Source organism: Corvus moneduloides, chromosome 6, assembly GCF_009650955.1.
Source record: "Corvus moneduloides isolate bCorMon1 chromosome 6, bCorMon1.pri, whole genome shotgun sequence".
In the NCBI taxonomy this organism is placed as follows: Eukaryota; Metazoa; Chordata; class Aves; order Passeriformes; family Corvidae; genus Corvus; species Corvus moneduloides.
The window spans coordinates 34,647,894-34,667,700 of NC_045481.1; the positions used below are offsets into that span (position 1 = coordinate 34,647,894).

Consider the following 19,807-nt stretch of genomic DNA (forward strand, 5'->3'; position numbering starts at 1 on the left):
GCGCCCGCAGGGCCGGCGGCCAGGCTGGCGGGGCGGGGCGCGGCGCGCGGCCATCTTTGCTGAGGGAGCCGCTCTCGGCCCATCGCGGGCCGCCGCCCGCCCGCCATCTTGGAGCCGGGAAGCGCGCGGGGGCGGGGCGGGTCGCGGCCCGTCCCGGAAGGGGAAGCGCTGAGGTGCCACTTGGCCGCCGGGGCAGCGGCTGTGGGTGTGGGGTGGGAGCGCTGGTGCCGTAGGGTCCTCTCGGCCTTGTCTGAGGCTGCCCCGCCGTGAGGAGCCGCCCGCTTGCTCGCTGTCTCCAACCCCTCCCTCCCGCGTGTCCTGGCAGCGGCGCGGTGCGGGTGAAAGTTCCCCCGCCTCAGGTGAGGGCCGCTCCTGCCCCCCGGCCGCCCCCGGGCTGGCCGAACACCCCTGGCTGGGGTCGAGTCGGCCGCTGTCGCCAGGCGAGAGAGATGGCTGAAAGCCTCTCCTGGGAGCTCGGTGTCTGCACGGGTTGAGGCGTGCGGAGGGGCGAGGTGGAAAAGTTGCTGTTGGATTTCGCTTCAAGGGACCGGACAGAAAGCGGCGAAATGGATGACTTCCCCTCCATCTGCCTGCTGTCCCTGGCCATGCTGGTCGCCTGCTATGTGGCAGGGATTATACCCTTGGCGGTTAATTTTTCCGAGGTAAGACACCTCCGCCAAACTGCTCGTTGGTTGCTAACGGAGAAACCAGAGAGATCTCCCAGTAGGAGTTGGTGCCGTCCCTTTGCAATCCGGCAGCGCTGTTAAGGATGAAGCTGTAACTTAAAAAGTTATGAGTGCAGTATTAATTTTCATTTAAAACTGCTGTGTGAAATTATGTTTGTTTCACAGTGTGTACAGAAGCTATTTAAACTTGCCAGATTTGAGTCGAGTCTCTGTTACGAGTGAAGTCTCAGCATGTAGTATAAGGACATGAATAAGCATGGCTATTCTTAGAAACTTGTGTAAGAAATTGGTGAAGTCACAGATTATCTCTTATTATGTGCCTGTGGGCCACTCAAATTAAGGCTTTAAAAAAAAATTCCAAGAATATTCTCAGAAAACCTTGGTTCACAGCTTGCACTGTTGAAAATTAAACCTTAGCTTTTTGATTACTGTAGAACTTCAAGTTACTGCCACGTGAAAGTCAATTGGCATTCTTTTGGAAAAATACCTTGGATAACTAAGGTACTGTTAAAGGAGAGGGAGTCTTTCCTAGATCGGGTAAGTTTCCAGACAGTACAGGAGTTCCTCATTAATTATATTTGGCTGCGTCTAAGAAATGGTTGTTGAGGTGATGACGATTGTCACAGTCTCTGTAAGTTTCCTAATATCCTCTGATACCCGCGGGGTTTTTTTCGGTCTAAATGATGGTTACTGTATGGAGGTATGGTGTAGTGAGAGTTTAGTTGTTCTAAGGTAGTAAGAGCACTCTTATGAGGGGTGCCCATTTCTCTTGGAAGTAGTGCTACTTTTGGGAAGCAGGGCGCCGGAGGAGAAATGTGCCTTTGTCTTCCATCAAGTCAGAGGGCTGCTTGCACTTGTCCTTTGGTCCCATTATTAATAGGAGGCTTTGAGAGCTGTAGACCCTGAGCAGCATAGAAGGAAAGGCTGTTCATTTTAGGAAAAGTACAACTCAACTAAATGAATTTCAACCTAACAGTGTATTTGGGCATCTTCACATGAACATCAGCAGACTTCTGTTTTGCCAGTGCTTCATCTGATGCTTTGGTGGACCTTGCCTTATGTGTCTTCAGTGTTCTTGCTTCCACTGCCTTGCTCTTCAAAACTCAATTCTGTCCTGAAGCCCATGAAGGGTTTTCTTGCAAATTTGCTGAGGGTGCTGCCTCATGTGCTAATATTGTCTCTTTTTAAATTTAATTTTGCATTTAGTCATGTATGTACTTGATAGTCACCTGTTAACTCGTAATTTATATTCAGTCGTGTCTGGAGGTAAGGTTCTTGATCTGTCTTTGTGTTTTCTTTGTATAGTTGAATCAGTGGTCTCTTAAACCTTTCTAGGCTTCCAGCAGCTGCAGGAATACAGGTCTGTTGTGGATCCAAAACTGCCTAAGCAGTAATCACATCTTATTAGCCTTTTGTGTGTGTGGTATTTTACCATCAGTACACAAATGTGCAGTCAAGTTTTTGTGGTATCTTAAGCTCTCAGAAATTCTTGACTCGGTTTTACACTTGATTTAAGTCTTTTATTTAAGATATTTTAAGGGTTTGCATGCAATGCTGGTTTAAAAGAGCAAAATATCTCTGTCCATGATGTACAAATCCCAGCTAATCCTGGAAGTGTCTAATTAGAAGTTATAATTGTTTCGTGTAAAATTATTGCTTAAGATTCTGCAACAAAGACAATTTCAAACTGAAATGAATGTTTGGACGGTCCATTCTATAGTTTGCAAAAAGTTTTGTGGATGGCCACAGTGAGTAAAAATGCCTCTTCCCACTGGCTAATGTAATGATTGAGTTGAAAATAAGAGTGAATGCTATGCATAAGAGACCCCAGATACTAGAGAAAAATAAAATTATTCATTAGTGTTAATACATTCCTTCAGGTTATTTTTTTTGCCATGGAATTTATTACTTGTGTTCTGATCTCATGCTGTGTTCTATTGTTTCTATTAGATTAGGGTATTTTTGAAAGTATAAAACTCCAGGAAAGGCAGGTATGACTAAACATGGGTGGTAAAAGGTACAAACTGAACAGAGATTTGCCTTAGTTCTGTGTGCAGAGGTACCCTTTCAGCTTAATCCTAATTTACAGGACTCAGTTGGTCTAATTTAGGGCTGGAAACAGCACTGTACCAGTTCTGAGGCTATCTCTTAAAGTGTAGTCTAAATGTAAAAAAAACCTAAAAAACCCCCAGGAATTGGAGCAGTTTGAATGTTGTGGTGGTGTAACAGAGGCAGAAACTGGGGCCACTTCCTGCTGAAAGCAGGTGTGAGTTTTTGATAGGTCCGAGTAAGAGTTTCAATGTCAAATATTGAGCAGTGGAACAGTTTGCTAATTTGAAGAACTTGAGATTTTTTCCATGGAATTTTAGCACTTTTTACTGTGTTGCTTTTGTTTTTTAACATGCAAATGTATTTAACAGAAATGGATAAAACTATATTACTTTTGCCTATCTATGTAGGCTGTTGTTACTAAATTTCTGTATTCACTAACTATTTTGTACTGAAGAAGATGTGAAGACTTATCTTGTAATGATAACTTGTTAGTCTGTATTACTTTAATGGACCTTTAAAATTCACAGGTGCCCAACTGAAAGCAAGCTATACTCTGTATTTGCAGTTGTAATAAAGCAGTATTCCTTCTGACAATTTTCTCTGTGTTTGTGTATGTATGCAAAAGATATTATAGTTGCAGAAAAAAATAATGGTTTTATCCTTGTAAGATACTGTATTTTTGCAAAATTACTTTATGAACAGCAGATGTTGAAAATTTATCTTCTCATGTAGATTGCCACTGTATGACAATTTACTAAGTATAATCATTACATACATTAGTATGCAGTGCATGTTTGTGGCAACTTTACACTTTGCATTTTCCCCAGTAGCGCTGCAGTTGTTCCCTTATGGTCACATTTGGCTTGCTTTCAGGAAGCTGATTGTGCATGTCCCTAGTGCCTCCTGCTTCTTCTATGCAAGTGTTGCACATTTCGGTGAGACAGAACAATTTGTCATTACCGTGCGTGAAGGAGAATGGATGGCATAATAATGATATGCAACAAGTGGCTTCCTGTTATTCAAATGCTGACCTCTGTCTCTAGGTCCTCAGTAGTTAACATGAGTATTTTGGTGGCACTCAGACTTCATTGAGCATGGAAGATGATGATGGTCCTGCCACAAAATGTTTGCTACACAGTTGTTAGGAGGATCTAAACTCCCATGGTTGCTGCATGTTATGTGATAGCGGTTCTTACAGAAATTATGAGTAACGGCCTTTGCAAACTGTCATATTTTAGACCCCATTATATGTTTATATATTTGGATTTTAGTACATGGCTTTGACTTTAGCCTGTCAGTGTAGTCACAAGGAAGTGAATTGGTGAATTTATTGGTAAAACAGAACGTAATTAGGTTGAGAGGAAGAGATGTCTAAGCTTTTTGCCCCAAACTAGAATATAACTAGGAAGATAACTCTTAAGTAATAGCAGCAAGTACTGATAAACAATGTGTGTTTTCTATTTTTGTTACAGAAATTCTTCCAAAAATATTAACAAAACTATTATTCTTTACTATACTATAAAAACATTAAGTTTACGTGTTGTTGGTACGGTTTAATTGCAAATGCTCAATATTTATGTAACAAGTAACCCCCTTCCCCAGCCTCTCTTAATAAGGGAGAGTAAAGAAAGCATTTTCATTCTTAAAGATGATACTTGTTTTGTACTTTCTTGCAGGAGAGATTGAAGTTGGTGACTGTTCTGGGTGCTGGGCTGTTGTGTGGAACTGCCTTGGCTGTCATTGTGCCAGAAGGAGTACATGCACTTTACGAAGACATTTTGGAGGGTAAGAACCAAACCCAGATGGCCTCGTTCAAAATAACTTAGGTCGTGGCGTTATGATATACCAAGGCTCCCTTTTACGGTTTTTAGCATGAGATTGGTGGAAGAGCTTCACAGCAGCATGACACAAAGCAGGCATGGAAATGCAAAACTACCGTAGGCATATTGCATGTTGAAGGATGTGATCAGACTGTAGATTGATGACTCTTCCTGAGTTATTGAATCATTTGTGTGTCTGGATACTGTACTGTTCATGGAATAACAGCCTTTTATGATAGGTCATGTGTAGTGTTTCTTATTCTGGGGAGAGTGAAATTTTAACTGCCACTGGAACTTCAAAGGAGGTGTAAGGATGCCTTTGGCAGAGAATAAAATTATGGAGTATTTGCTATTTCTTTTTGTAGTTTAGACAGCTTCTCATTAAAGCAATTGCAGGAGGTGTTTTACAGATTTGTATCCCTGCCCTAATAAGAATTTCCTCTGAAGCTGAAGAACATCTTGGAATTAATATACTTAGCTGAAAATTATGGTTGTATAGGGCTAATTCACAGAGTAGCAGGCATTTCTTCTTGGGTGGTGGTGTACATTACACCTCTAAATCTCTGTGTTCAAGCATCCAGTTCCGGTCTACTGTCACTGTCTTCACCACCTCATCATCTCTAATGAAGAGCTCAAAGTGAGCAGAGATTGTGTCTTGCGGGGATGTTTGTGTGGAGCATGTCTTACCGCCTTAATAGAGCTCAATTTGAGGTTATGACATTGTTTTAAATAGCCAGTGCTCATCACCTCTGTTTGGAGCACAGTTTAAATTTTGCTTTTGCTTGGAGACTTGTGCTATTAGATGGCCATTGCATGTATGAGATTTTTCCAGTATTCTCAGAATCAAAAGTTTGAAGGTAAATGGCAATGGCTTGCTGATTGCAGGGGAAAGCACTATAAAGTTGAGGCTGTAAAGAACCTTGCAAACATCTGGTGTAGTGTTGTTGCTGATCTGGGATTGAGAGGTAACTGTAGTCCTTTGCTTTCCTTGTAGTACTGGGTTTCGTGTTTCTAAACTTTTATATTTCATTTTAGTAATACGCTTTAATGTATACTGTTTTAGCTTCCACTAAATTTATGTTGTTCTGCTTAGATTTAGAATAAATGGAAGATAATACATAAAATCATGCTTTATTAAGAAGTGAAAGAAGCTCTGATTATGGTTTTATACTGTACTGTAATTTGTACACTCTGATGTCGGATGTCTCTAATGAGCTGTAGTTGTGGGTTTGCTCTCTATTCAATTTTAATTCTGAGTAGACTAATTTTCTCTTGTAATAGTACAGCTAGCAATGAATACAATTGCTGTGAACATTTGTGGGTTTTAATACTTTTTCACTAAATGGGGCATACTGTTCATGTATGACTCGACAGCTTGTTGTGTAGAGCTGTACGGGCTATAACTTTGTTAGTGTATGGCAGAAAAAGACACTTTCCAGTACTGTAGTAGTAACAGCAGAAGTATTTACCTAGGAAAAAAGAGTTTGTCTGTGAATGGCTTCAGACTTGATGTCTGACTCACAGTGTTGTCTAACAACAGTCTATCTGTAAAATTTTTTTTATAATTGCAAAGGGGCAGAATTAATGGGTATTACAGATTTAACTACAAAAAATATTTCTCATATTTTTCTTAGAAAAGTAGGATATTCAAAATCAAACTTAAGACATGAGAACAGCTTTCTCTTTTTTTTTTTTTTTCCAAGTTCATCTATTTACATAATTAAACGTAGAAAGGTGCAACTAAGGGAAACATTGAGGTATATTAATGTAAGTAGAAAAACAAAAAGAGAGCTTTGTTTTCCCTTTTTCAGGTGTAGCTTAACTGACTGGTTGCTTGCTATCAAGCACTTGCGTGCTTTTCATTGACATGGAAATAATTTACTATTACTTCTGTATTTACCCACAAACTATGGAATAAATAACTTCTAATTTTTGACCTTGTAGGCTGAGAGCAAACAGCATATCATGACTTGGATTATTCTTTGATCATAAACCTGTGTATGAGTGTAGTGAAATCTTGGTTTGGGTACTACCAGCAAATAAAATTCCTTTGCTGACTTCAGTCCTTTGTTTTAGCTGCTGAAACCGTATAACCACTGTCAGAAAGATTGCCCTGAGTTTTACACAGATTTATGGCTTGAAATGATCTGAAGTAAAGTCAGCTTCATAACATAGATGGCAAAAATCTTGTGTGGTCCAAAGTAATTTTATGGATCAATCTTGTTCAGCAAAGATATGTTTGAAATCTTTGCTACCAAGCCCATTCTGATGTGCTTTGATTGTAGTAATGGCATTGTGATGTTTTGTACAGTGGGATGAACATAAACTTGTCTCATCCAAGAAGATGTATGAATATTCCAGCAAGATGATGACTTGCTAGAGTAAGTCAAGTTGTTGGTATAAGTTTTTAAAGCTTCTGAAGAGTAGTTGCTGTCCAAAAGACCTTCTCAAAATGAAAAAAGCATGGGCAAGCTTTAATAGCTTGTGTAGGGAAAAGAAACAACCACATATCATTCATCCCTAGGACTTGGACTTTGGGTTTCTGGAATGGTACTGACAGTTGTAGGTTGTTGTGCTTGACTAAGCTATTGTTATAGTCTGTATCAATGGGGTGTATCAATACTAGCTTGTTTGTATCTCAGCATCAGTTAAAGATGGTATTAAATCTGTTATTAAATGGAACCTATTTTATCTCCTCATCCTGTATTTTCTCACTTAAAAGAAAATAACGAAGTAACTGCTTGACGGTATCTCTGAATATTGACAAAACTGGCAGCTTCAATTAAAAAAGGAATTATACAGCAATTTTTGTGAATTAATTTGTATTTAAAATGCAGCTTGGCTTATGACATATTAATGCTTTCTTTGCTTTTCCATGCTGAAGATGTATGAGAAGAAACCAGCCAGGCTTTGCTAAGAACACTGTCTATGAAAGACCTTAGACAAGGACTTCTGTATATTGTCCAGGAAAGTGTGAGGCAGGCTTTTGCAGAGGAGGAAAGAAGTGACTATGCCATGTCTAGTCTCCTGTCTCCTAATCTGTTCACTTGCCTTTCACAGGAAAGCATCACCCAGCGAGCGAGAAGCAGCATGTGATTGAGTCTGAGATGGTAGTGAAAATCCCAGCTGTACATGAGCATGGCCACGACCATTCCAGGTTGCATGCCTACATTGGTGTGTCCCTTGTCCTCGGCTTTGTCTTCATGCTGTTGGTGGATCAGATAGGCAGCTCTCATGTACACTCTACAGATGGTAAGTAAAGGTTCACTTCAATTAGACTTGCTAATTAGTCTTAATTAACAAGTTGCAGTTTTTATTTTTGAGTGCTACCGGGATTTAATTTGTCCAGTCATGTCCAGAGTTTCAGTAGGTGCTTTAAAAACATAAACAAAGGTTCATGTGAAATGTTTATGCTGGAAATCTATCTCAAAATTGACCATAATTTGAGAGCTTTCCTCAGTAAGATGAAATAACTGTATGAGCATGTATGGTGTGGGAGTGAAGGGTGACTTGACACTTGAGTTATTGTCTGTTTTACAATATCACTCATAGGGGATTTCTTTGGCTCTCTAAAAAACTTCAGGTTAGTCTTATATTTGTTTGTTTTTTCCTACTTGATTGTCGTATATGTAGGTAAAATTTGCAAAGAGCAACAAGTTATCATAAGTAAGGTGGCAGAGATTATTAGATGTAAGCTCTGTAACTGCATAGGTGGGCCTCCCATACTAGTCTAGAGCCTCACTTACTTTGAAATACTTTCTGCTTTGTATAAAGATTTGTCAGTTTCTTGCAAGACTCTAAAATTGCCTATGGTTGCCTTTGTTTCCTGCCTGTGACTTCATGCTCAGAGTGTAGCTTGACATGCACCAAAGGTGTTCCGTCATTTGAAAAGGGATTTTATTGCTTTTGGCTGCTCATTTTCACCCACACAATGTCCTCTGATGCTGGAATTTGGCCCTGAAAAACGAAGGAATTGATCTGAAAGGAAAAGTAAAACACACACACGAAGGAGGGGGAATATGTTTTTGCTGGATTCTTGTCAGTTCACAGTGCAACTTGTGCATATGGGGTGGTACAGATGAAAGGCCAGTGCAGGGCCTATGTCAGCTGTGTGCTCCTGAAGAAGTGTAAATGGAGCCACGGCCATGGGTAGCTGATTTTCAGAGCTGTTCTAAAGAAACAATGGCAGTGAGGATGTTAGGGAGATGCAGGTAAGCAAGGATTCTTTTTCTTCCAAAAGAATCCTTGGTTTGTGTAGGTTATGACCCTTTTCTATGTCTCTGGTCATAGCAAATACCAGGAAAAAACTGACTGTGATCTGTGTTAGAGATACACACTGTAAAATAGAATATTAAGTTTTATCTAGCCTGTACACATCACAGGAGATGTAGCAGTGTTTTGTAATGTCTTTTAAAGAGACTGAAGAACACTTTTCTCTTGAACCAATGTCTTGTAGTTTATTATCTACCGAGTGACTAGAAGTTAGTCTAAACTAGAAAAATTCAGTAGGCCAGAGTGAGGTTATGAAGTCAAATGTGACTCTTTGTGTTTAGTAATGGTAAATCCAGAACAATTGTAAAGGAAATGTTTTTTGTGAGTATCTCCTCCCGTTTGACATGAGTAAACGATTGCTGTCATGCAAGTGCAGCTTATGCAATTAATTAGTCACATAGGCTTCCCTTCATTCAGAAGATCAAGCTGACCAAAGAGAATGCATTAGTTTTTAGCTAGCTTATTTCCCTGATCTGGCTCATTGGGAAACTACATGGGTGCCTGGGAATGAAGAGACTGGAGGGCGAGGGGACAGGCAGGAGGAAAGGACAGGACTGGAATTTCTGTTTTGGCATCACTGCAGACTTAGTGAAGCAGCTGTGTAGGTGTGGTTGCAGTTGTCTTACAGACCGCTGGGATAATTCAGTCATGGCTGTTCAAAATGTCTGGAATTAAACAGTTGAATAATAAGATGTTTCTATACTTGTGTAGGGCTTACCCACCCTGCAGCGATTCTTTGTAACAGTTTCACCACTGATTGTGTAGTGGTGGATATTGATATTGCCCTGTTGTGCTGTGTAATGAGCTAACCTGTAAATGTTCAGGCAATTCTGGTCAAACACTGGATCTCAAGCAGCACTGGCTGCACTTCTCCTTTGTGGTGTATAATGTCAAAGGGAAATCTTTGCAGCTGGTGCTGTGACACATAGACTTTATTGTTTACTAGGAACTGCCAGAGAAACACTGCATCAAAAACTGACCCAGACTGTCACCTGAAGGAAACCACAAACATTGAGCTGTGTGGGGACAAATCATCCTTACTCTTGCAGCAGTTCTGGATTCTTGGGATCCAGAAATAGCTTTTCTTTCTCTTGGTGGCACCAACCTTTAACATTTCATTTTAGGAGGTTAAGAATAGTATCTGCTTCGGCCTATGAGAGAGATCCTGCAAATTGCAAAGAATTGTCTACGAATCTGTCACTTGTTTGTTGGCAGAACTTCAGGTGATTTGAAGGTGTTAAGTGTCAAACTATTTTACAGTAAGTCTAATGCAGAAATACAGAAGCTGGTAGTTTTGAGTACAACTGCCTAAGCAGCTGGGAGAGATATGTACAGTGATACTCACAATTATTTTTTCCAGCATAGTTTATTCATTTGATCTCTATCCTAACTGTTCTCATGACTGTTTCAGATCCAGAAGCTGCAAGATCAGGCAATTCCAAAATCACCACAACACTGGGACTAGTAGTGCATGCTGCAGGTAATGCAGTTAATTGTAATTGTTAGTGCCTGTCAAGTACATGCATTGCTGTGTGGGTCATCTTCAGGTGTGATGGAGACACTTGGGTTTTGCTTTTGAAGGTGGCTTTTTATTAAAAAAAAACAAAAAAACAAAAACAAAAAACCCCAAACAAACAAAACAAAAAAAAAAAAGGCAAGGAGACCTAAGGATCTTCCCCAGATTTAACTGGGTGCTCAGATGCTTCACAGAGTTTTATTTGGATACAGAATTTTCTCTTTTACTCTTTACTTTACTCTTTTATTTTCCCCATCTGAAAGATTGTGTGATGCTCACTCTCTGCCTCTTCAATTCCTTTGCTAACTCCTTTAGCTGCTAAATTTGAAAACAGGCTAACATATTTGATGAGTAGTGTGGAACACCTTTGAGTTTGCTTGTTGGTTGATGGTTTTTTTAAAAAAATACTAATTTAAAAGAATGGTACCTTGCAGGGAAAAAAAAGACATTATAAGGTGGAGCACAAAGACTTCACTGAAACACATTTAGGCTGACTTGCAGACTGATTGTTAGGTGTATGTTACAGTCAAGCCATGTTCACATTGGAGTTCTTCACTATATATGTGTAGTATAAATATGATGCATTTTCATGTCCTGCTGAAGGTTGTTGTCTAGATAAGTCAGAAGATGTTGATCAAAAAGATACTTCTTCACTAACCAAAGTGTTTATGTATTAAGGAGTAGTGTAGTATCCATTTTCTATTTCATTTAGACAGTATATTTATTGTAAGTGATAAAAAATATTTCAATAGTATTTATATTTGAAAAATCATTTAAAGGGTAATAATTAAAATTCTTGCAATGCTTAGTATCTAAAACAGGTTTTTTAATTTAGACAGGAAGTCTCTTTTAGTACAGAAGACCAAAACAACCAAACTTGTTCCTTGTTACTTGAAGGAATGTGTCAACACTGAGTTGATTCCTGGTATGGTTTTTGTGGTTTTGGGAAATATGAGACAGCTCCTGTTGAGGGTTGTCTGATACTCTGAAATGTTATGGCTTAACAAACAAAGGCAAGTGAATCCTCCATTGGGTTGCTATTGTTAATGGCAGTTTTCAGTAACAGAGCTTCTTAAATCAACATGTTTTCTACTGTCAGCCTTTTGAGGGGATGGGGAAGCTCATGTGGAGGAATAATCCATGAATCTGCACTCCTTTTTCAGCTGATGGTGTTGCATTGGGTGCAGCAGCTTCTACTTCTCAGACTAGTGTCCAGTTGATAGTGTTTGTTGCGATTATGTTGCACAAGGTGAGTTATCATCAAAAAAATCTTACTTGTTCTTCAAAAGACTGTTAACACTCACAGGAATTGCTAAAGATCTACAGTTTCATTAGTGAGGTAATACAGAAGTGTTTAGTGCCATTGAAATGAAGAGGTTAGTACAGTGTCAAGGACCAAAAAGCACAGGTATGAGGTATGATAGTAGAGCACATGATTGTTGCTAAGTCTGAGTGGAGTGCAAATGAGAGAGAATTCTGACTGCCTACCGCCTCCCTTGGTTGCGGAAGCTGGGAAAAGTCTCCCAAAAATAGGAAGAGAAGAGTAGCTCATGAAGAAGTGTGTCAGCTTCACACTGACTTCTGAAGCTAGTGTGGTAGTGTTTATTTACCAAACAAGAAAACCCTAGATTACTACTGCTGCAAGAGACATATTCAGAGAAGTTCTAAAGGGTGAGGCACAGAACTATATGCTAGTGCATTCAAGGAGGGAAAGCAGTTTTATGCTGATTACAACAATCTTTTGGTTCCGTGATGTTCATCAGAAAATGGGGAGGATATTTGTTGTGAAGGGTTTTAGTGTTTAAAGGGTTAGTCTTTTGAAACCACTGAATATCAGAGTACTAAATTACAGCTTCTGGTTACCTCTGTTGTAGTAGCTTCAACATCACTCATACCATTTCTGTAGGAGAACAAATCTTTTGCTGATGGTGACAAGCAAACAGTGGCTCTTGAAGATGGGGGTGATCTTTGCTTAATACTTGTGTGAATGTACCTATTGGCTATATAGGCTCCAAACATACATGTGCAGATGAAATTTGCCTTATGGTAGCATATGCACAGATTACAGTGGTTAGTTGTAAATTTATCAGAAATCTTGCATAATTACATGTTCAAAATGTTAGGAAATGCATATCTATTATGTCTTTTCTTTGTTCATGCAAGAAATTGTGGTTTACATAACTTTTTTTGAGGGTGGCAATGTCACTGTCATCTCTTAGAGCTTAACTTATGGCTGTTGTCAGGTGAAACTTGCTTTTGTTATTCTTAATGTTCAAATTAACTGACTTCTGAAATTGTACAATTTTAGAGGAGGAAAATTTCTCCTATGAATATTTGGTATTAGAAGAGAAAATTATTTCTTCTCTGGTATCTTTTTTCTGTTCTTCTGATCCTGATTGATGCTTTTTTCTTTCTCATCTTTTTTCACTTATGATTTCCTTCTAAGTTTTAAAAAAAAAAAGGATTCTCTGTATAAAAATGCTTAATGTATTTTAGTTTTATGTGTTACCTCAGAAATGTCAGGGTGGATTGCTATTGTCTTTTTGCAAGAAAAAATATAGTAAATTCAGTGTGTGAGTAGTAGGACATCTATGCCTTTTGGATAAGAAAGTGGATACCAGCAGAGGGAAAAGGAAGTATTTGTTTGCTTCCTGGTGAGAAGAGGAATGAACTAATCAAAAGAGCTCTTAAGTCTTTGTTAACATGGAGGCTGACTGTTACCTGTCTTTGGGCAATTGTTTCCCTCCCCATGTTAATTGTAGAATTTTTCTACTGCAGATGAAGAACCTGTCTATCTAATGTGTGATAGTAACAGGACAAAAAGAGAAATGACCTACGTTGATGGAGTCTTAGGGATTATAGCAATGACTCTAGTCAAAATGAATATTTTGGTATTTATAATGACTACACAAGTACGTGTTTTCTCATAGCCAGAACATGAGTTTCCATTAGGTTCCGTTATTAAGATGGGGCAGTCTGCAGAATGCTCTAGATTTGGGTTAGCTGCAGCATGCTAGTGCCTGCCCTGAATGTCTTCCAGTTCAGTCCATTTCAATGTAGTAAGTCATATTTCAACCTTTTCTCATCTTTCTGGGGGTTTTAGAAGGTATTGTATTAGCAGTGAATATTGTTTTTTGCAGGCACCAGCTGCCTTTGGCCTGGTTTCCTTCCTGATGCACGCTGGGCTAGAACGGAATCGAATCAGAAAACACTTGCTGGTCTTTGCGTTAGCAGCACCTGTTATGTCGATGGTGACATACTTAGGGCTAAGCAAGGTAGGTCCGTGGTTTTGTTCTGCCCAAAATCTAGCTTAGTGGTGAAGTTTGGGGAAAGGACTGTGATATGAGTTGCACATTACATAATTCCAAACTGCTTGAAAAATTCAGCAGAACGAAGATTTAAGAAAAGTTGATGAAAAGGTAGCAATATAAATGCACAAAAGAGATAATAATCCATGTTTTTCCATCAGAGTCAGTGACGTAACTCCTTTATAGAGTTTGGTATAGCTTTTTTTTTTTTTTAGAAGTCTGATTTCTGTGTTTTATCCTTTCTGCTGCTCCCCACTGAGAACAATTTATTCATATACCAGGTTTTAGCTGATGCCTATTTAAATAAGTAATTTTCAGCATTGTGGCATGCATTCTTCTTTTAATATGCAGGTAGGAAATAATCTCCTCTGGATTCCCCCACCATCCCAGAAGTGGTCCTTTATATTCAAAGTCTGTGTCAGAAGTTGAGTCCTCAGCTAGAACAGTCTTTTTGCCTTATTCCATAAAGCATCGTTGTGTTTTGGGTCTGTGCAACAAATGGCCTGTGAAATGGAACACTGCACATGAGTTTATCATCTTTGTCCAAATTAAATGTTTCTGCTTCTCATAGCATATCCTGGGATGCTCCTCTGTTTCTGAACTGTGGTGTGTCATGCTGGTGACGTGCTATGGTGGCGTGTTGTAAAGGATATAACATGTGATCTCACAAAACTCAAGGCATGGGAGGAAAGATTAAATAAATCATCTGGGATAATCCTTTACTTTAGCTGGATAGGATTTATATTTGACATTACAGTACAAGAGACAGCAGAAAAAAAGGTTGCGTTTGTAAATAGAAAAGAGAATTCTCTTTGAGCACTCTTTTGAAGTGTTCTCAAAGGGTTGGGTTTACATTTTGCCCTTCAGAAAGAACAGAGAATTGATAAGGCATCAGGGCTGTCACTGTGGTTTTATAGGTCCAGCTGATGTATCTTTCTCTGGAAAAATGACCTGAGAAATAAACACAAGAACTAAGATTACACCTGAGTTGGAGAGCATTCAGGAAGCATTTGAATCTGATATGTGGGTTTGCATTTCACTGCATTTACTGATGTGCAGCATATCTTAATCCTATTATGGAGGTGAAGGGGTGCCCAGTTTTGATGCAGAAGACACGTTTCTTCATGCAGTTTGCATGGAAATCCTGGAAGAGTTCTGGGTGTTTACGTCTACATACAAATAAAATATTGAATGAGTGATGTTTTGGGACTTGGTTCCAAAGAGCAGTGGAGCAGATATTTAAAGGCTAACATCTTATTTGAACCCCTTGTTTAAAGTCAATCTTGAGCATCCTCCCTAAAATTTGTGGCTTTGCAATATGAAATTTATTTTTTTTTCAAAACCTGTTTGGTATGTTGGCTGTGACATGGTCAAATAAGATGCTTCAGCAGACTGTGACTTTCTTGCTTTTCTGAGGGTTCTTTTGTAAGGGTTTTTTCTTTTGTAAGTCCAAAGTGAAGTGACTAGGAGGAGGGGTGTCTTTCTGCTCCCCCACAACTTTAGAGTGCCAGTTACTACATGGAAGGTGCAAAACACTAAAGTCATGCTAAGCCATTGTCATTGTGAGACAGGGAGAGTTGATAGAAATCCTTCTGTGCTTGGATACTGAGTGAAATTTTTTTTGTTACTGATTGAAGAACTTCTGCTTATTCTCACTTTTTTTGCTGTTTGTGTTTCAGAGCAGCAAAGAAGCCCTTTCAGAAGTCAATGCCACTGGAGTTGCTATGCTGTTTTCTGCTGGGACTTTCCTTTATGTTGCCACAGTTCATGTTCTCCCAGAAGTAGGAGGAATTGCTCATAGCCACAAACCTGAATCAACTGGAGGAAAAGGACTCAGTCGTCTGGAGGTGGCAGCCCTAGTATTAGGATGCCTTATTCCTCTAGTTTTGTCCATTGGACACCATCACTAAACGCTCAAATTTCACTGTTCTCCTCCTCTATAAGACATGAGCAGTAAATGTCTGCTGCTCCCTTTATCATTCTTTTACCCATCATTCATCCCATCTACTTTATGGAGTTCAGAGGGAATCTTGATTGCAAAATGAGGAATACTGGGAAAGTTTTTAGTGTAGCAAAATGTACTTTGGCAGCCGGACGCAAATTCTATGTAACTTTCTTTTCTGAAGACACTTGCTATTTTAATTGTTACTTCTGGCCCTATTCTCAGGGAAGATGGAACTTGAAGTTTAAGAAAGGTGAGCAGGGAAGAACATAGCGACTCATTGTGAAATTGCAATCACCAAAGTATTCTGCAGTTCAACTTTTGCAGCTGAGAGCAAAACCCAAGGATGGCTGCGTTGTGAGAGGTTGAAGTCTCACTAATGAAGAAGGGGGTTCTCCCCCATTGGTTCTACATTGTCCTGGCAACGCGATTGGCCCTTGTGATGCTTGTCACTAATTGTATTGCAGAAATGGCCTACACTGGGAACTCTGGATAACACTGCTATTGTCACAGAAGTGTCACTTGATAGGAAAGAAATTATGTAGACAATGTGTAGGATTAGAGTAAGAAATCAGCTGGTTAAGAAAGTGCAAATGAGTTTTGCAGTGTATTCCATTGTTTGACGAAGGATAGAAGCAAGGAGAATAGTGTTTTGATTGTTTATTCAATTGTTAATAAATTCTAAAAAGGCATTGTTTCTTGGGAGATAGTCTTCTGCCAAGTCAGTCAAGTGTTAAGCACCAAAAATGTCAGCAGGAATTACATATTGGCTACTGTGATACACTACTGCTTCTGTTGAGAGAGAGACCCATAGTGCTGCTTGAAATAGAGCTGCTCTGGGCTCTGAGGGGTGGAAATCTGATGGAGACAGCTGTTGAGGGACCAGAGAACTTTACTAGCTCATTTTCAAAAATCTGAGCTGCTGAAATCAGTAGGGGGCTGTGTGGGTTTTTCACTAAATAAAGGTATTATGGCTAACAAAACAAGATGTTTAGTTAAATATTAATGCTGCAGATAGAATACAAAGTGTTTCTAAAGCAGTTCTGAACAAAAAAACCCCACAAACCCACAAACAAAAAACCCAACTGGTAGATTCCCAGTGAACCTGTTAGACATTTTGCTTTTCCTTTGGGAATTGTTCATTTTCCTCTTACTGATAAGCATTAGTTTTGGTGAATCTACTGGACAACTTTCTGCCAATTGCTGATGTCTCTCACTGCAGAAGAGTGGTAAAAGATCCCTCCATTTCCAAGGCACAGCTTTGTCTTATCAGGCACCATTTCCCTTATGCAAAACATGTTATACTCTAATAACTGTAGTGCATTGAAAAGTCAGGAATGCTTGACATGCACAGAATCAGCATAAAATTCTTTCTTTAGGGGAAAACTTTTTAATGCTGTACCCCTTTTAAGCTATACTTTGTCTGCACTTTTGAAGATAACATTGCCAAATATATTTTTCTTTTTTCTTTTTGGTTTTTTTAAAATGAATTTTGAAGTCTTGATATATCTTCTCAACTGAAGTGCTTCTTGTTTCTATTTGAATGAGTGTGACTGTTTTTCATGCCATTTGTTAGTTAAACTGCACAGCCCATTGTGCCTCATAACTTCTTTACGTTTTTGTTATCGTCCTGTTTGTCTGTTAGTTCAGAGGGTAATGGGTATATGGCCTGGCTCTTGGACTAGTGGTGGCTTTGTCTGTTGGCTCTGTAACAATATGGATGTATCCCAGGATTGAACCTAGTATTGATTCCCAGGAGTGCTTGTTCATTTGTGTGTTTTACTATGTAAGATCAATGCAAAATTACTAGAAGTCATATTTTCCCATAAGACAGTATTTTCAGATAGAATTAGTGCTTTGGGCCTAAACAAGCGTTTTTTAATATGAGACCTTAATATTGTGTTCTGAAAAGCCACTGCAAAATTAGTGATGTGGATGGGATCCTCTTCTGTGTGTTTTTCAATGGTGTTGTCTGTTTGTTTTGGTTTGGGGATTTTTACAGCATACATAATGCAACTGGTAAGTGACTGGTTTAAAAAGTTCAGCAGGACAGGTTCCTAACACATGCAAATGATACACGGGGCTGTTTACTCCAGAGTTCTGTTCTTCCTGATTTCTCCCTAATTACCTTCTTCCTTGATAATCTCACTATTTTACCACGTTTAATCTTTCCACATAACCGTTTCCAAAAGCTGGAGGGTTTGCAAGAGCAGGAGATAGCTTACTGCAGCACTAGGTACTTGCATTTCATAAAGCAGTAAGTTTTTATTCTTTAAACTTTGTCCTATCACTTGCATGTGCACCCCACCCTGGGAGTTGACATCCTGAGTGCATTCCCCTTCAGCCTCACTTTGTGTATAACAATAGCAATGGTTTATGGAGGTAAGGTCCCATTTCATGGTTTCATGCCTTTTGTTCCCGGTTGAAGCATGTGGGTAGTACCTTTTTACATGGACCAGTGTGTATTGGTGAGGATGTGGCAGCCAGGCTTTTCACTGCTGACATAACCTCTGGCACATTAATCATAGGTGCCACTGCTGAGAGGTCTTGTCATCTTTCCATTTTCCTGTCCTTCCCATCATGTTTCCAGTTTCTGGGGCAGCCATCAGAAATAGTAATACTCAGTTTAATGATTCATGAAGTATAGAGGCCAAGTTATAGCAGCAGGTGAGGGAATTTGAATTAAAACATTGGCAACTTAAAATTGGCACAAAAATTCTGAAAACATACTTTTCATGTTGGCATTTGGTTGAGTGATGGAAGACTTATGTGATTTTTATTTTTTCTTCTACCCATTTAGAAGTATCAACAACATTTTGTTTTGGCTGCCTGTTATCTCTGTTGAATTATTATTTTCAATTCTGTAAGTGAAACTGCAGTGACTAAAGAAGCTTTTGGTTATATTGATATGGAGAATGTAAAATTTTATATTATCAAACCTTTCCAAATTTTTAGTACCAAATGGAGGATTATTTTCTTGAAGCAGGGTATTTTAATGAGTTAAATTAAATGGTCCATTTTATTATAGCCCTTTCTTTCTACCTATCTCCCCATCTGTCACAGTAAATCCAAGCATTGCGTGTAGTCAGGGCCAGCTGGTATCATTTTCTACTTCTCAGGAGACCTTGGTGCAAACAAATTCCTCTTACTCTCTCTGTAATAGCCCTCTCTGCCTGGTTTTTTTTCTGTGAGGTAGGTGGCAGTAGGTGTAGCAGGTAAATGCTTAAACCGAGTGCCAGCCATGTCCCCCTTTCCTTCTGTAGGTCCCTCTAGGAAATCCATAATCTCATCACCTGTTTCTTTTCAGTTAATGGTTTCTTAATTGGCAATAGGAATTGGACTAAAGCTGTCTCTGTTGATCCTGATGTCTTTAGGTACTTTCCCTACTGTTCTAATGCTTTTATTGTTCCTTATATAAAAAAGGGAAGTATTTCTTTTTCAGTACTCAATGGCAGATGCAGAAGCTGCACTGACATTAATTTAAGTAAGGATGGCAGAGCTGTCACACCAAGACAGGATTTTTTTATTGTTGTGGCTTGTCAGATGGCTGGGTGTTAGACACAGAAAACCCACTGTTGACTAAGAACCATTTCCAGGTGGATTATATAGAAGGCTAATCTTACCCGAGAGGCCCAGGAAAACCACCGTGTTTATTCAGGAACTAGTTCAGAGCCTTCAAAGAGCTTTTGACAGTAGCAGATGTGTCCATGTGGTATCAGCTGATTGCAGAAAAGAGAAAGATGATGTGGAATAAATGTTCCTGCTGCTGCCTTCACGTTCTGTGCTGGGACTTGGGGAAAAGAAAAGAGAAGTATACTTGTATTCTTTTGAGGGTGGAAGGAGGAGGAGTGATTGCAGTATGGTGGGAAAATTTATGATGAATATCGGATTCTTTATCACAAATTTCAGATTCCTGTTCACATCAAACTTCTTTTAAAAATATTTTTTTTTCCTTACTGTTCTTATATCTCCTAGCAGCCTTGGCTTTCCAGGGAAAAACATTGTGTGGTCATTGCTGTTTACCTGACTCCATGTATGGAACTGTAATTTTAATGTCTTTTTTCCAAACAGTTTGTACACAAAATCATTCCATGAATGGCTGCCTTATAATTTTTCCACTTTAATTGTGAATGGTTAAAATAATATTGCCGTTTTCAATTTGTTTTATTATATTAAATTTTTACTAGGTGCAGTGCTTTGGAGTTGGCTTG

General features: G+C 39.2%; 1 protein-coding gene across 2 annotated transcripts; it reads left to right on the forward strand.

The window, feature by feature from the left end:
* Nucleotides 1–156: 156 nt before the first annotated feature.
* Nucleotides 157–19,792, forward strand: SLC39A9 (solute carrier family 39 member 9). 2 transcript variants are annotated; one of them, XM_032112134.1, is made up of 8 exons: nucleotides 157–359; nucleotides 545–662; nucleotides 4,415–4,523; nucleotides 7,619–7,810; nucleotides 10,242–10,310; nucleotides 11,510–11,595; nucleotides 13,487–13,621; nucleotides 15,334–19,792. In XM_032112134.1, the coding sequence occupies exons 2-8, from the start codon at nucleotides 567–569 to the stop codon at nucleotides 15,562–15,564; spliced, it is 918 nt and encodes a 305-aa protein (XP_031968025.1). In that variant the 5' UTR covers nucleotides 157–359; nucleotides 545–566; the 3' UTR covers nucleotides 15,565–19,792. The 2 variants fall into 2 exon arrangements, with proteins under 2 accessions (XP_031968025.1, XP_031968024.1); XM_032112133.1 differs by having other exon boundaries at nucleotides 158–662.
* Nucleotides 19,793–19,807: the final 15 nt, after the last annotated feature.

Excerpts from the sequence above, each read along its gene's own strand:
- SLC39A9 (XM_032112134.1), top strand. The coding sequence starts at position 567 with ATGGATGACTTCCCCTCCATCTGCCTGCTGTCCCTGGCCATGCTGGTC. Across the intron at positions 663-4,414 it reads TGGCGGTTAATTTTTCCGAG|GAGAGATTGAAGTTGGTGAC; the intron begins GTAAGACACCTC and ends ACTTTCTTGCAG. Across the intron at positions 11,596-13,486 it reads TTGCGATTATGTTGCACAAG|GCACCAGCTGCCTTTGGCCT; the intron begins GTGAGTTATCAT and ends TGTTTTTTGCAG.